General features: G+C 43.5%; 1 protein-coding gene across 2 annotated transcripts in view; it reads right to left on the bottom strand.

The window, feature by feature from the left end:
* Positions 1-1574: 1574 nt before the first annotated feature.
* The window catches only part of si:dkey-70p6.1 (uncharacterized protein LOC570575 homolog), a 59382-nt gene continuing 43396 nt past the window's right edge, over positions 1575-17560 (bottom strand). The window contains exons 4-7 of one of the 2 annotated variants that reach the window (XM_052094715.1): positions 11407-11494; positions 10277-10854; positions 6522-6656; positions 1575-4748 (exon numbers count right to left, since the gene is read on the bottom strand). In XM_052094715.1, the coding sequence (XP_051950675.1) occupies positions 4203-4748; positions 6522-6656; positions 10277-10854; positions 11407-11494 (1347 nt within the window). In that variant the 3' untranslated portion in view covers positions 1575-4202. The remainder of the gene's footprint in view (positions 4749-6521; positions 6657-10276; positions 10855-11406; positions 11495-17560) is intronic. The other variant, XM_052094716.1, reaches the window with a different exon arrangement.

The following is a 17560-nucleotide window of genomic DNA, read 5'->3' as shown; positions in this document are numbered from 1 at the left end:
AAAAACCTCACGAGCCGGGATTCAAACTTGGGTCACCTGTGATGCATCAACACCACATGCCATGAGCACAGCCCGCTAATTTATGAGCATGATATATGACATATCATATAATATGATGCAGTTGGCAATGTTTACTCAAAAACATAGACTCAAATCAAATTAAAACATCATTACTCATTAAGAAAACGTAGAAGTTTATTGTTGGGTCAACTAAATAACAGTTTTTTATTGCTACACCGATAATGTTTATAGGTTAGTAGTACTGTTCGGGTTTACAGTGTACAAGCTAGAACCGCTACTGGACAAACACAATGCGCTTAAGCTAACAACATGTCTTTATTGAACACATCCCATTAAAAATTCACAGTGCTGTGGAAAAAGTAAGTGCACCCTTGGATTTAATTACTGGTTGATCCTCCTTTGGCAGCATTAACCTCAACCACGCATTCCGGGAGCTGCGGGTCAGACTTGCACAACGTTCAAAAGTTATTTTGGTGCATTACAGAACTGCTTCGGCTCAGCCATATTCTTAGGATGTCTGGTGTGAATGCCTCTCTTGAGGTCATTCCACAGCATATCTATTGGATTAAGATCTGGGCTCTGACTGGGCCACTCCAGAAGGTGGATTTTCTTTTTTTTAAGCCATTCTGTAGTGGATTTACTGTGATGTTTTGAGTAATTGTCCTGCTGCATCACCCTGACATTATCCTGATATCTTGGGTAGGGTATCATGATAAACTTTGGAATACATTTTTCCTGCAAGTGCAAGTAAATAGCAAGTGGTCCAGGCCCTGAAGCATCCCCAAATCACGATGCTCCCACCACCGTACTTCACCATTGGGATGATGTTTTCATGTTGGTATGCGGTGCCCTTTTTTCACATATATAGTGCTGCATGTTCTTCCCAAACAATGTAACCTTAGTTTCATAACTCCACAAAACATTTTCCCAAAAACAGTGATGTTAACCATTCCAGTGATTCCTTCAAGCCTTTGTCTGTCACTTCATCTGTTCTTTTTTTTTTTTTTTTTACCTCATTGAGCATTCTGCAGTGTGCCCTTTGAGTCTTCTTGGCTGGATGGCCACGTCTAGGGAGAGCAGCCACAGTACTAAATTGTCTCCATTTAAAGACAATTTGTTGAACTATGGACAGATGAATGTCTAAGAATGTCTTTGTAACCCTTTCCAACAATTCTTGATTGTAGGTCTTCTGAGATCTTTTTTTGTGAGGCATGGTCCATATCAGCAGATGCTTCATGTAAATAGCAAACTCAGAAAGTTTATCAACTCTAATTAGCTTTTGTTGATGTCATTAACCTACGGGTTCACATACTTTTTCCAACTTACACTGTGAATGTTTGAATGATGTATTCAGTATGTACAAGAACAATACAATAATTTGTGTGTTATTAGTTAAAACAGATTGTGTTTGTTATTATTGTAACTTCAATATTGTAAAATCAAACCAGATTTTAAGACAAATATATACATAAATGCAGGTAATTCCAAAGGGTTCGAAAACTTTTTCTTGCCACTGCATATGTATATTATGTAGTTATTTTTATATAGTTCTGTTATACCCAAGAGACATAAAAGGTTTCTACTGTAAAAAAAAAAAAAAAAATCAGGCCCTTGATATGTTACAAAGATTCAATCTGTAATGGGTTTACCTCTAAAAATGCAACAAGTTAACAGTTTTAAACATTAACAATTCCATACACAGTACCTCTCCGTTATGCTTACACAAAAAATATACAGATTTAAATAGTTATTTCTCTAGGGGTCTCAGTCAGCTCATTATCTCGTATCTTTAAGAATGGATAATAAATGCTGTTGTATTTTTTTGAAGTACTACTTTATTAAAAAAGTATAAACTTGACCCGACATTTTTATGAATAGTCATTTTGATATAAAAAAACATTACAATCTTTTGCACATTAGTACTTACTTACACAGCTTTAATACACACCACCCTGTTGTTTGATAAGCAAACGCACAACATTAGCTGCCACACTAAACTCAACTGGTCTTTGAGATACACAGTATAGCTAAAATGATGAGGAAAATAAAAAAAAGAATCCCAAAGCACATAACCAAAACTCACAGAGATACTGCCGAGATCATTTTTCACCAGAGAACAAATCATTCCAAAAGGACAACCAGAATGAAACAAATACTTTCAGGAACACCAATATCAAATTCCCTCTCCCTCTTTTCTGCATTTTCTTGTTCACTTGTTTGTAGCATATTTACATTTACAACATTGCACCGACATTTGATAGCAACTCAGGGCTTGATTCAGAGAAGCAGTTTGATTATATCTGGTTGACTTGAGCCCCTTTATATGTGCTCCAGCCATTTGGGCTAATTTAATCCAGATTGCATTAGTAGCAGATTCTAAAACACCAAGAGAGAGCAGCTGTAGTCCATAGAGACGTGCTATAGATCACATATGGTTTAACGTTGTCCATTGGTGAAACTTGTCACTGTCTTATCAAAAACCTCAAAACACTTTGATCCAACATGCCAGTAAACTCATAACAGGGCATCATACACTAATTCAAATTGCTTAGTCATTGTGCCATTTTTTTAAATCCCCACCTATATCAGAATTTTGTCACAATCAAATGTATTTTCATTCTACCTTATTTTGATCCACCAGCACCCTCTTTATTTAAAGAATAGGTGTGACACCTGGATCTCCTAACTGCTTCTGTAATGACAGAGGGGAAAGGGAATGTCTGTGATACATTTCTTCTCACCAATTATGTTATATTTTCTAAGAATAGAGTCCTCGAGTCCTCATTGGTCTCCCCTGTTTTGTAGCGAATCACATTGTGCTCTTTCTTAGGTGAAGAAAAAGGCGTAGAAATCAAACAAACCACCGACAACAGCAAGAAATTAACCATTCTCTGATACCACACAACAGTGCTAGTTTTTCTCTTTTTTTCTTTTCTTTTTTGACCTTTTGCAAGGGTATCTTTTTCTTGAAAGCATGCATCTTTTTTTGTCAGGCAAAGTGCATAAACAGTATTGACAAAGAAAAAACACTTACTTTTACTTCATCAAAGTGCTGTGGTCATGAAAGTTTGAATTGATGTTATGACCAAAACATAAAATAACATGAAAAGACATTGGGGTCTACGGTCAAAAGTCATACAATTTTTGTGCACAATTATTTATGCCTTTCACAGTTCCTGAGCTTTTGCTAATACTTTCTGTAATCTCTCTTTATTGATATTTAACCATCTATAAATTTGAACTGATTTTAAATATGCTATTTTAATTTCATAATGGGACTGTCTTTGACAAACAACATGCTAAGCATGATACACTTGTGCTTCATAAGAATATACTTCCCTTATTTACTAGAACTGCTTGACCCATCGAATTAGAATGTTTGATTGATTAATTTTAACAGAAATAGAGGCTTTGACATTACAAAAATAGGGCCATGTATTTTCTAAATCTTTTAGATAATAGATAAATAGGATCCACTTATCTATGAACACATTAAATATAAGTTTTTTGTCAATATATCATATTTTGCTTGGCAATAGCTTTTTAATGGGCTTCATAATAAGATCCACTTCTTGAAAGCTAATTTTTTAAATAGGGGACGGTGCTTTGCTAACACTATCAAATCAAAATGCAATTTTCTCCTCACAGAGAACCGCAGGAATGGAATTAAAATCTGTGCTTCAAAAGTTTATTTTTTTGACTTGTGCTCATATTTTTTTCTCCTTTGGGATTTTCTAGGCATCAAATATACGCATGATATATCCGATGGTCACTTAGTCAAAAACTAAAGCATGCAATGACAAAATAAACAAGGATTCCATAAAATTTCTATACAGAACTCCCCAGTGATGCTACTGTCTGTTGTGATATGTTGTCTGTGGTGATATGTTATGGCTGGTTAAAGATTCTGGATAATACTTTTCATCTTCTTGATGTAGGCATGTGACTAACTGATATAATTTAGTCAGATTTTCATGTAAGCATTCTATCATTTTTGTGCTGCAAGAATACTGACCTTTAACTAGACTTACAAAACTCAAGTAATGCTTAACTAATACTTGGAACCCATGTAAAATATATAGCAGTGGTGCATTGCGTGTATCCCATTGGTTATGACACTATCCCCATTTAAGATTCAAGCTCTGTTTCTTTTCAATGAGAAAAGTTCCCAAGAGCTCCCCCTACAGGCCAGTGACATACATCTCCATGCCGTCATTGAAGGTAAAGATGGTGGTTGTGCTGGAGCTGGCCGAGCCCTGCTTCAGGTCGGGGATGCTCTCGTACAAGCTCTCCCCAGGAACCAGCAGGGCTTTGGCCGGGAGATGCTGCAGCTTGGGGGTCTGCTGTGGGGGTGGAGGGGGCGGAGGCGGTTGTTGCAGAGGCTGCTGGGGCCTCTTCCTTTTGGGTCGCAAGGTGGCACTGGCATTGGGTGGAGGTCTGTCACGCCTCCAGCATCCCCCACCCTCCATGGTCTCGTAAGCCAGGTCTGTCTCCTCTGTGCTAACAGCTTCGTAGCAGTGGTCCTCCATGCAGCCAGGAGGCACTCTCGAGCCTTTGCCCTCCTGCGGGGCCCAGATCTGGGGTTTGACTACCACACTGAAACCCCCGTCACGCTCACCTCGATCACCCCGAGCCAAGGTCCTAAAGCCGCTGATATCCCTTGTGGCCGTGGGTGAACCACGCTTCTTTTTGCCTGGTTTGCAGACTTTGGAATACATCTCTGTGATCTACATGGCAACAAAAAGACCAATCATCTAAGGGGCCATTCACACAGGAGGCATTTGTTTAAAAAAAAAAAGAAGAAGAAAAAAAAAGGTATGGTGCAGCAGGTGGAGATAGGATGCAGGTGTCTCGAAACACACTTTAAAAGGCTGTTTTAAAAAATATTTCAGAATCGGTGTTCTCACGTACACAAGGAATTTCTTTTTGTGGAGATAGGAGAAACAAGTGCACACAGAACATTACAGTGAGACATAGAATATAAAACAAGGTCCAGAGTGATTATACCTGCACGTTTCATCACTCTGGAGACGTACAGATCTTGGAGGGTGGGCAGGGGGGCACCAATAATACTCTCAACAGTCCTGACTGTCCGTTGTAGTTTCCTTCTGTCTAAACTATTTCCTTTAACTTAACACAGCGACTTAAAGGAATATGTCATCCAAAAATGAGAATTCTGTCATAATTTAATCACCCAAAAACCCATATAATTTTCTTGCGTTAAACACAAAAGGTAAATTTTTATTTTAAGTGAATAACATATCCGGTCTGCCAGGCTTTAAAAGGGCACAAAAAAACCCACCATAAAACCACAGAAAAAGTAATCGATTAGACTCATGACTATTTTCCAAGTCTTCTGAAATGATACAATCACTTTGTGTGATGTACAGAATGAAATTAAAGTCATTATTTAATAATAATTGTAATTTTTTTTTAATTCTTCACGTTAGATTGGTTTTCATCACATTTCGTGACCAAATGTGCACCAAACATCATGGCGTTTGGTCACAAGACACGATGAGACCAATGAGGTTAGATGTTATCAACACAGCTGCTACATTTGATTGAATTTCACATTCCATAATTCCACAGAACAGATTGGAGCGAAGTAAATAATGACAGAATTTTCTTTTTTGGGTGAACTATTCCTTTAAAATGAAGCATTCGTAGTTAAATACGCTAAAATTCAGCAAGACGTATCGCAATGGTCAAAGACGTCTGTCTTGCACGTGTTTACATTGAAAAACTGAAATTGAAGAAAAAACTAAAACTGCACAGACTGACGAACGAACAGGTCCTGAGTGAATGGCCCCTAAATCTGCAGCAGAAAGTTCACCTCCATGCAAAAGAAAAATTCACATGCAAACATACTTTTCAAAATGTTAAACTTTCAAACCATTGAGCCCTTTTTATGGGTGTAAAATGTGTGTATATATCTATTACTCTGAATGTTTGCTTTTACAGTTCCTGCTGTCTGGTTTTCTGCAAAAACAATCTTACCCTTTAAGTATACACATGTGGGTTTCCAGCTGTTTCTGGTTAACTTAGAAGCAGTTTTCAAATTTAGGAAGTGTCTGTAATGTTTTGAAGGTTACAAGGATTTAAGGCACTGGGACCCCTCACAGTTGACAAGGTGTCTAGATTCTATCATATTTAAAAGCATTTTTTTATAGAGATTACACTCATAATGAGCCATTTCTAGTCAAATAAATATTTTTAAAGTACTTTAAGTATAAAAAGAAAAATGTCTATTTACATACATGCATCTGGCAGAGATCTTTAAGCAACATTTTAGCTGCAAAATGTATATTCAAATAGAAATTTCCATTGCTTTTTAAGATTTTATTATTTTCCATTTCTTTTCCAGGCCTGGAAACCACAAATTTAAAAATCCCTGGTATTTCTAAGTTTTCCATGACCATGGGAACCCTTTTAACTGTATTTAAAGAGAGGTGGAGGATGTGTCTCAGACCTGTGTGGAAAACTAAAAGCATGCTTACCCCTGCTGCCGATGCTGCCGTGTTCTCTCCGGTGTGAGAGCCCAGAACACCCATCTGTTTGTGCTGGAATATGATTTCATCATCTTCCGGAGGTTTCCATATGTATTGCTCTCCATTTCCCATAAACACTGCCTCCTGAACATACAAAAAAAAAAAAAAAGATTGACTAGTTAATAAATAGATGTCATATATAGTTTAACAAGGCACCATCTAAAAAAATACACACTGGAGAATAGTGCAGAGTAGAACATCATGTATTAATATGCAGGCTGATTACATCAACAATGCGCTAGAAGCACAGTTCATAGCTTTAAACTGTGATTGCCTCTTTTTATGGTGCGTGCAAGCAGACATGTATTGATATTACTCAAACATTCTGGTTAGGGTTTCTTCTAATTCCCTAACCTCAACCTCTGCCATCAATTCAGCCAGAACTGCTTAAAGGGATAGTTCACTAAAAAAGGAAAAGGTTATCATATTAAGTTCAGTCTTAGTCACCATTAATTTACAGTACATTGCATGGAAAAAGATGCAATCTAAGTGAATGGTGACTGTGGCTGTAATTCCCTAACATTGTGCCTGACACTTTTTATGTTCCATGGAAGATAGAAACCCAAACAGGTTTGGAACAAAGTGAGAATGAGATAAATTATGACATAATATGTATTTTTGGGTGAACTATCCCATCAACAGACAGTCATTCAAACTTTGTTTTGAAAATAATTTCAGCCTTAGGTGTGCTATCTATTTTGGTTTTTGTAAACTTTATACTTCTAAAGAATTTTAATATTAAAATTTGCAAAACTCCCATTGACTTGCATTGATAGAATGTTCAGCATTCAAAATCGAATCAACAGTTATCAGCGTAATATTTGCATTCAGAATTCCAATTGGTCTTTTTTCTTATAGCTATTTGTTTTTGAATTGTGATTGGTCTTGTATAACCATTTTTAGTCAGCAATGCCAAAGCAGCAGGACTAATGCCTAAAACCTAACACTATTCTTTGTCTGCTTTGCAAGCACTGACATCATCTTCAGGAAATACAAATCTAAGTTTAATTTTGAGGGACAGTTCAAATTAATCAGAACAAAGAAACAACAGATCATTAAACACTTTAAAAACTTCACACAACCACACAAGCTAGATAAGAAAAAATCCACAAAGACTTGACAAAGGTCAGCTGATATATATTTTATAATTATTTTACCAGTACAATAAGCACCTGTAGCATAATCAGGCTACAATCCCCCGCTAAATACTAACTTCATGTCTGACTACTCAGTGTATCTAATGATATTGGCTTTAATGGGATTCCTGTACTGTGGCTGTAAGAGAACAGGCTGTTGCTTGCTGTGCACTTTCTCCTCATTGTTATGCAGGAACAACAGAAGGTGGGCAATGGGGTGTATCACAGTGCCATTTTTAAGGCAGAGATTAGCATGTTGTTGTAGCTTCTCTCGTTCACAATAGCAATTCTCTTTGTCTACATTAGGACTGGCCCATTTTATGGTCTGGCTGTTTGCCCGGGTTTGAGTGATTGAGAGGTTTTACTCCAAATTTCTGCTCATTGCATCATCCTCATAGTAAAGGGCCTTTGGGCGAGCAATACCCCGAATGCTGTGGATGGACTTCCAAACACTTGCTAGTATCATTGATTTGGACAGATTTCTTATTGATGCAATAATGAAGTACACTTGCAGTATACTTAATTGGAGACCCATTTTCTTAAGTCCACTGTTGTGCTGAGGCACACAGAAAAAGAGGAAGCCATTACCTGCATGCTTCTTTTTTAAGATTTTCCATTTTAAGTCTTAAAACACAATCAAAGGCAGTTGAAGTCCATTAGTTGACATATAACAACAAATAGCTTCAATCAGCAGCAACACTATTATGTATTGCTGTACTACTTTTGTATTTGTAGCCCAGCTAAATCTCTGCGGTTGCAGATCTTTATGAATTGTGGAATTATGTGAATGCTGACAGTGTATATGTGTTGAATATATATATATATATATATATATATAGATATAGATATATGTGATATGATAACATTTTAGAATATTGGTTTGTCATGATACCAAAATTTCATGAGTCGATACCAAGACAAGTAAATTTGATAATTCTCGATACCAATTTTAATGCCACAGAAAAACTACTATGCTATTGAACACATTATTTTAGTATTAAATCTTAAAAAAGTTAAATATAAATACAAATATTTGAGTAATTTTTCGATTGAAGACTGCTTAGTTATAAGCGCAGTGCTATGCAATATGTCATATGCAATAAGACATTGGGCATGGCCATAAAGTTTTGGTATTTCCTTGCAAGCATGCGCTAGGTCTTAGGAGTTGACGAAATAGGGCGCACAAAGCATGAATGGGTTTGCACAAGTGCAATTTAATTCAGATATTCTTCTCAGGTTTTTAGGCTGTTTGTGTCCTATTATACAGTATATTCCATTCTCTGTCAAGCAACATCGATGTAAAAGGTTTACATTTTACGCAGTGTAAATGAGCTGTTTCCAATGCATTAGAAAAATGGAAATAAGGGCCATTTTTGTCTTACATTCTTTTGAGCATTAACTGCATCTTTGTTGAATGTCAGGGATGTGCACAAGTAATCGACTAATCGAGTAATCATTCTGCATCAGCTAGTTTACTTTTAAAAACACTACTCGAATATCGCAAATAGATTTTCCTTTGTGCATTTGTCTGCGGTGAGCAACACCAAGGGGGCGCTGTGTATGTGATTCAGCAAGGAATTCAATGAGAGAAGGATTATAATGGCTTTCGACAAGTGTGTGGTCAAGTGAGGAAATGCTTGTAATATTTAAATTCTATTAAAATTTACTCTATTGGTATTCAGTTCTTGTTGGAGTCATGCCTACGAACAGACAAGGATCTTCTTTTATGTTGGAAGCGGTACGAGACCAGTTTGTGTGTATATCTCTGCACAGACAAAGCACATTTCATTAAATGCCAACTATCACCAGTTGTTTTTCTGAATAGTAACATGTGAAATGATAAAAATGTGAAAGCCTTTATGAAGACTCAAGAGTTTATATATGTGCATTACCTTAATTTCGTCAGTATTTGATTCTATGTAAGCCCCAGGTGAGTGCAAAATGTTGCTGTTATTTTAAAATATTAAATTTTTTTTATTTATGCATATTGGTTGTTTAAATTTTTTCAGTTCATTTGAAAAGAAAAGCATAGTTTGTTGAAGTTAACTTATTTTGTAAACAGTTCTAGGTAACATTTGTGAATAAAACAAAGTAGAAATTTAATGTACGTGTCACAACTGTTTTTTTTTTTAACTTGCATTTAGATTTACCAGTAAGCGATTACTCGTTTTTTTGTGGGTTAGAGTACTCGATCAAAAAATTACACAATAATGCCCATCCCTAATTTCTATGACATTGAATCTCTCCTTATGTGGTTCTCAGACGTCTTGACCTATTTCTCAGGAAAACAGCTAATTGTGATTTGTACCACTTCATTAACATACAATACACCCACAGTTTGCACGCATACGCCCACAGACTCCAACCCAGGGCCACTTGCGCTTTGCATTGGCATAACATCTTTGCTTTGAATTAGTCCTCTCACAAACATTTTATAAGACGCAATGCATGGTCGTTGCGTTTAGTGCACCCATGAAAATAACGTATTTTCTTGTTCATTGCCCAAGGACAGAGTATTAATATTCGTATAAAGCCAATATGATGCATCTCCCATTCTTTTCTGTCTACCTTAGGAAAAGAGGGAAGGTTGAAGGCCTCCACATTTTTTCGAGGGATCTTCTGACTGTGTGGGTGCGATGGAGGCAGGGCTGGGTGTGTGGGAGGGGCATTCCGAATATCCCCACTGCTGTGTCGTTGCTCTTGTCCGAGCCCCTCCTCTGTCTCCGTCCCATTGTCCCTCTTCTGGGCTGCTTTGTCGACTCTCCGGACCTTTCTGATGCAGGCATATTCCACTGTCTCCTGGGGTTGAGGGGGCGTGTTTACCACCTGGGGGATTGTCTCTGCCTCTTGGATCCCGCCTTCCATGCAGTTCTCATCAGGATCAGGAGGAGCTGGGGTATTAGCAGGGACTGCCGGTGGGGCGGGAGTGTCCGTCTCTCCTGCTCTACCTCCGACTCCGTAGCGGGCCTCCTCAGAACCACGTGTGGGTGAGGAGCGGCGGCCCACCTCAGCATATGTGTGTTCCCCGTCCTCACCAGAGGGGATCTGAGGCAGCTGGCGGCCCTGAGAACGCAGGTCAGAATTTGAGCGACGGCTTGGGAGAAGGAGCAGATCCATGCTGGCCGGACGGTTCTTCTTAGAAGATTCTACAGGAAGTAGTAGATCAGTTAACCAAGATGAAGAGTTTCAAATCTGAGAACCAATATAATTAAAGAAATAGTTCACCCAAAAATTTAAATTCTGCCATAACTTACTCACCCTCATGTTGTTACAAACCTGAATGACAGTCTCAGTCACCATTCACTTTCATTATATGGAATGAAAGTGAATGGTGTCTGAAAATAACATACTGCCATAACATCTCCTTTCGTGTTCCACAGAAGAAATAGAGTCATACTGGTTTGGAACAAACACAAGTGTGGGTAAATTATTGCAGAATTTGTATTTTTTAGTTAATTATCCTTTAAGATATTTAAAGAGATAATACAAATATTTTCTCGAAACTGCATAGGCAAAGGGCAGCAGACACATGCCAATCACTACAGAGTAAACCCCCTCATTTACATATCCTAAGGTGGCAATAAAAACTCACAAAATGCAAGCTGTTTCCATGCCTACACTTTGCCCCCCAAACTACAGGTATATGTAAAGAACTAGGGACTGTAAAGCTTTAATAAATGTGATTGTACAGTACATACTCTTGCCATTGCAGTTGAGTCTGTTCATCTCATGAAGCTTGGTGTCTGACTTACTGATGGAGCGCAGCTTGGACTGCCGCAGTATACTCTGAAAACAGATGCATAGAGAAGTGCTTAATTGTCTGTAAATATTCAAATAAAAATGCAATGCAAACCTGCTAAAAAAGACCAGCATACTTTGTGTTTTGGATGCTGGTGTTACAATCACTTTGAGTGAGAAACAAAGCAAAATTGCAGTCCTTATTCACCAAAAAGCTTCACTTCTGCCCAGCTCTCCGCGTTCATGAGAGAAACTTGTTGACGCGTTGTTTCTTACCCAATCTTTCATCATATCGCTTCAGAAGACATGGATTAAACCACTACAGTTGTATGGATTACTTTTATGTGTTTTTATGTCCTTTTAGGAGCTTGAAAGTTTTGGAACCCATTGACTTAATTGTATGGACAAAAACGTATCGGTTACCTAACGTAACCTCGGTTCTCTCTAGATGAGGGAACGAGTATTGCGTAAGCTAGCTTACGCTACGGGAAAGATTCATCTTTTCTAAGATATTGAAGCCAAAAAATTATCCTTAATTTTTGTATCCATTGTCAACGCAGTGCGGCAGCTGCAGACCTTGAGCGGGCTAGCTAGCGAGCTCATAGGTTGCTCTGCGGCAACTGCTGCAGCCTATAGACGAGCTTGGGCGAACTCGCATCCAATGAGAGGCGTCCGCGCTCACTGCAACAAAGCCCGCCAAAATGGGCGTGACTAGAGTGCATATAAGTGTAGTTCGTAGGCTGGAACCCTGGTTTTCATTGACTGAAGCGAAAAGTCGCTCGTGGCGCGAGCACGGCCGGCTACGCAATACTCGTTCCCTCATCTAGAGAGAACCGAGGTTACGTTAGGTAACCGATACGTTCTCTTACGAGAGGTTCTCTCGTATTGCGTAAGCTAGCTTACGCTCACGGGAACCCATTGTCAACGCCATGCGCGCCAAGCATCCACTGTATGAGCCCCAGGGAATTAAGGGGGACCGGGGAGCCCTTATGAGTGGGGAAATAATATTTGGCCGGCAAGAATGCGGGTCATTGATTGTGTAATACATAAGCACATAGTGGGAAGGAACGACAGAGCGGCGGTGCCGGTCTGTGTGGAATGTGTCCCATCAGTGCAGCTCACCAGGGGAGCTGTAGCGTATTAAACCGCTAGTAGTTTTGCCTGCAGAGCGGGCACTTCCATATTGTAAAATCTGACAAAGGTGGAGGGAAGTCCATCCCGCTGCCACACATATGTCGTGAATGGAAATCCCGCTGGACCATGCCCACGAGGATGCCATGCCTCTAGTGGAGTGAGCCCTAATGCCCAACGGGCATGGCAGGTCTTTTGACGCGTATGCAGCAGCAATAGCGTCCACTATCCATCTAGATAGTGTCTGTTTCGAGCGCGAGACCTTTGGTGTGCCCTCCGAGCGAAGCGAAAAGCTGCTCAGAGCGTCTGAAAGCGGCGGAGCGCGCAGTATACAATCTCAGTGCTCTGACCGGGCAAAGGAGATTGGCGTCGCGATTCGCTATCGGTGCTGGCAGCGCCGATAGGGAAATGACCTGTGCTCTGAAAGGAGTACCGATCACCTTGGGAACATAGCCGTGTCTAGGCTTTAAAATGACCTTGGAGTCACTTGGTCCAAACTCAAGACACGCAGGCTGACAGACAGCGTGAAGGTCTCCCACACGTTTGACTGATGACAGGGCAGTCAGAAAACGGTTTTGAGTGAAAGGTATTTCAAATCCACGGATTGAAGTGGTTCGAAAGGGGGCTTTCATAGTTTCGAGAACTATAGAAAGATCCCAGATAGGAACCGATGGGAGCGCGGGGGTTCATCCTTCTAGCTCCCCTGAGGAAGCGGATGACCAGCTCGTTTTTACCCCATGACTGGCCTGTTCAGGGGTTCAGCGAACGCCGCAACGGCCGCCACATACACTTTGAGCGTGGATGGGGATCTGCCCTTATCCAGCAGCTCTTGTAGAAATACGAGCAGCGACGACACCCCACATGTCCGCGGGTCCAGGTCTCGGTCGGTGCACCATTTTGAGAACACAGACCATTTTGACGCATAGAGTCTTCTCGTGGAAGCGTGTATGATGGTGTTTATTACTCCTTCTGGCAGAGCGACAGGTAGTCGTTGATCACCCACGCATGCAGCGCCCAGCGCTCTGGGTGGGGATGCCAGATTGTGCCGCGAGCTTGAGAGAGGAAATCTGCTCTCACTGGGATGGGCCACGGCGCTGTCAGTGACAGCTGCGTAAGCTCCGGGAACCATTGATTCTCCCAACGCGGGGCTATGAGGAGCACCGAGTGACGCGTTTCCCTGATCCTCTGCATTACCTGTGGCAATAGCGAGACAGGAGGGAAGGCGTAAAGCGGGCGTCTGGGCCAGTCCTGGGCCAGCGTGTCCTCGCTTCGAGAAAAATATTGGGCAGTGAGAGTTCTCTTTGGGCGCAAAGAGGTCTATCTCCGCTCTGCCGAATAGGTGCCATAACGTCTGGACTGTTTGAGCGTGCAGGGACCATTCCCCTGGGGAATATTGTCTCTGGACAGTCTGTCCGGGCCGTCGTTCAGGTGGCCTGGCACGTGCGTCGCCCTCAGCGGCGCAGGTGGCACTGGGACCAACTCAGTATGTGTTTCGATCAGATGGAAGAGGTTCCTGGATCTGACACCGCCCTGAAGGTTTAGGTAGGATACCACAGATCTGTTGTCCGAGCGGACCAGGGCGTGGTGACCCTGAATGACCGGGAGAAAGCGCCGGCGGCGTACTCGACCGCTATCATTTCCAGACAATTTATGTGAAGGAGCTTTTCCTGAACTGACCATAGGCCGAAAACCGGAGAGCCCTCGCAGACCGCGCCCCAACCCGTGTTGGGCGCGTCTGTCGAGATGACTTTCGGCGAGATACAGCTCCCATTGTAACTCCCCGCTGATACCATTCGGCCACTGTCCAGGGCTGCAGAGCTGAAATACAGGTCTGAGTCACCTTGATGGGCTGGCGGCCTGTGGCCCAAGCCCGGCGAGGCAGCGGGTGTTTAGCCAATGCTGAAGCGAGCGATGTGCAGTAAACCCAGCTGAAGTACTGCTGCGGCTGAGGCCATGTAGCCTAGCACTCTCTGAAATTTCTTCAGAGGTGTGAGGCTGTTCATCTGAAATGACGCGGCTAGTCAGCTGCACACGGCGCAGCTGTGTAGATAAGCGAGCCGTCATAGCCACTGAGTCTAGTTCTATTCCAAGGAAGGAAATTGCCTGACTGGGCTGTAGTGAGCTCTTGGTCCAATTGACTGCAAGGCCCAAACTGTTCAGATGACTGAGGAGAACTGTCCTGTGAGACAGAAGCTCCGTATGTGATTGTGCCAAAATCAGCCAATCGTCCAAATAGTTCAGAATTCGCAAACCCTGACTCCGCAGGGAGTGCGGCGCCAGCGTCCATGCGCTTCGTGAAAGTACCGGTGCTAAGGACAGGCCGAGCGGAAGGACGGTGTATTGATAAACCTGGCCGTCGGCGAATCTCAAGAATGGCCTGTGACGGGGATTTATCTGAATCTGAAAGTATGCATTTTTCAGATCGAGAGAAATAAACCAGTCCCCTGGCGCACATGCTGCGAGGAGTTTGCTGGTTGTAAGCATTTTGAGCGGTCTTTTTGCAAGCGCTTTGTTCAAAACCCTGAGATCTAATATTGGTCTGAGGCCGCTGTCTTTCTTGGGGACAAGAAAATAACGGCTGTAAAACCCCGACTTCGCTCAGGGGAGGCGGCACTCTCTCTATGGCCCTTTTGCACAGAAGGTTTGCTATTTCTGAGCGAAGCATGCACGCTGCTTCCGTGTTCAAAGTAGTTTCGAGCAGCTCTGAAGCAAGGAGGACGGCGATCGAACTGTAGCAAATAGCCCTGTTTTATTGTGCTTAACACCCATTCGGATATCCCTGGAATATCTTCCCACGCTTTGAAGCGTAATGTTAGAGGGTGAATGGCCAAATCGCTCTGATTGCCGCACACAGCGCTGAACAGAATGTGTGAGCGGCTTACTGTGCTTATGCTGGACTGCTCGCAGACAGCATGGACAGGCTGTTCTGTGAGTGACTTCCGATTGAGGTGAATGGGGAAAGAGTCACGTCTGTTAAGTGATGCGCAAGCATAGCCACGAGCACGGGACTTACATACAGAGAAGTGTTTGCTGGCTGTGTGACAGAGCGGGCAGAGAATGGGTGCGCGCACGTATTCGTGAGCGCATTTATTGACTCTAACACTCGAGTGGTTCAGTAACCGCTTTTGAGTGTGCTCTGATGGGGACACGGAGCGTGTAATGCTTGTGTGTAGAGGTGAACACTAGATTGTGGGCACATTTTCTACACATAAGGCTGGTCGTGTGACAGAGCGGCCAGAGAATGGGCGCCGCACGGATTAGGTGGGTGCGTTTATTAACCCTAACACTCGAGCGGGTCGTAACCGCTTTATGTGAGTGTGCTCTGGTAGGGACACGGGACGTGTAATGCTTGTGTGTAGGGGTGAACACTGAATTGTGGGCACATTTTCTACACATAAGGCTTTATTTGTAGTTTGAGTGCAGGCAAGCGGGTAATATCACCGGCTTTTTGGCTGCTGAATCCACCACTGCAGTAGCCTGAGAGAAGGGGACTGACAGGGGGCGTAGGGGACTTACATACAGCTGGCCGTGTGACAGAGCGGGCAGAGGAGGGGCGCGCGCACGGGCTCGTGGGCGCGTTTATTAACTCTAACACTCGAGCGGGTCGTAACCGCTTATGTGAGTGTGCTCTGATAGGGACACGGGATGTGCAATGCTTGTGTGTAGGGGCGAACACAGGGCGTTTGAGTGCAGGCAAACGGGTAATATCACCGGCTTGTTGGCTGCTGAATCCACCACTGCAGTAGCCTGAGAGAAGGGGACTGACAGGGGGCGAAGCTTTGACGGTGGTCCGGCCGTGGTGGGACTGAGCCGTCGTTTTCTCAAAAAAGCTAGGAGGACTTCGGTTGCTCAGGTTTCAATACAATCATAGGCCGAGGCCGCAGGAGGCGGCGGTCTCGCGGCGGCTGTCTGAGCCGATCGAGGGCGGCCGTCCTGTCGACGCTGAGAAGTCTGGCTTGTTGAGCTGGGCGCTGTGAAGAGGCTCGTGCAGGAGGCTGGTCACCTGGGCGGCCTGCAGAGGAGCTAGCGCGACGAGGCAGAAAGAGATTCATGGCTTGGGCTTCGCAGATCTGAAACAGCCTCTGTCTGTCAGACGGCCATGGAATGCAGAGCAGATGCGGCTTGGCCGGCGGCGGTATAGGCGTGGCCAACACAGGCGGAAGTAGTTCTGCAGGCCTTAGGCGGGAGCACCAGCTTAGACCGCCATCTCGCGAGGGCGGGCAAAGGTGCGGCGTGGAGTCTGTTGGGAGCCTGCTCAGGGGCGGTGACCACTCAAGCCCGAGGCGGTCGGCGGCCTGTGTGAGGAGGCGTTAGTTCCCCTCCGACTCGGCGCGGGTCCTGCTGGATTCCTGGGCCGAGGAGGAGGCGTGTGAGCCTGGCCACTCCTCGCTGTCCGAAGCCATGATGGAACAGCCCTTATCCTCCGCTTCTTCGTCCGAGATGGCAGCAGAGCAGCCGCTCGGCGGCAACTGCGCGTCCCGGGTGGGCGGGCGATGAAGTCCCGGGTGAAGGCGATGCTCGAGGGAGGGGCTCCGGCGAGGCAATCGCTTCTACCACTGGTTCCGGCAGCCTTTGAGAGCGGCGCTTTTACTGCTGCGGCTGAATGGAAGGCGGCGGCGGCTTCGGTCCTGAGCGCTGAGTCGAGCCCGCAGGGTCGACATCGAAGCTCCTCGCAGAGATCGCATCCGCCTTCAGCGAGGGCGAGCTCTGCATCCCCAGTCCCAGGCAGAGAGCGCCAGATGGCGTGGCGGTCTCCGGTGCTGAGAGGGGCGCGCATGAGGCGCAAGTGGAGCGAGGCATCTTTAAAAAGACGCTCGTACTCTTTTGTGAAGTTCATAAGAACTAGCTTGCTTTAAAAAGGATACGTCGCCGGATGGCGTAGCTCGCAGGACGGCTGAAGGTGGCGAAGATGGCCGGCTTCTTCGGCGCTGTCCACGCTTGCTTGATGCCCCTCAAACGGCGAGCGGCTTCCAGTTCAGAGAT

The sequence above is a fragment of the Xyrauchen texanus genome, chromosome 27 (assembly GCF_025860055.1).
Source record: "Xyrauchen texanus isolate HMW12.3.18 chromosome 27, RBS_HiC_50CHRs, whole genome shotgun sequence".
NCBI lineage: Eukaryota > Metazoa > Chordata > Actinopteri > Cypriniformes > Catostomidae > Xyrauchen > Xyrauchen texanus.
The sequence above is the reverse complement of the archived record's forward strand: the minus strand, read 5'-3'. Positions and strand labels throughout refer to the sequence as shown.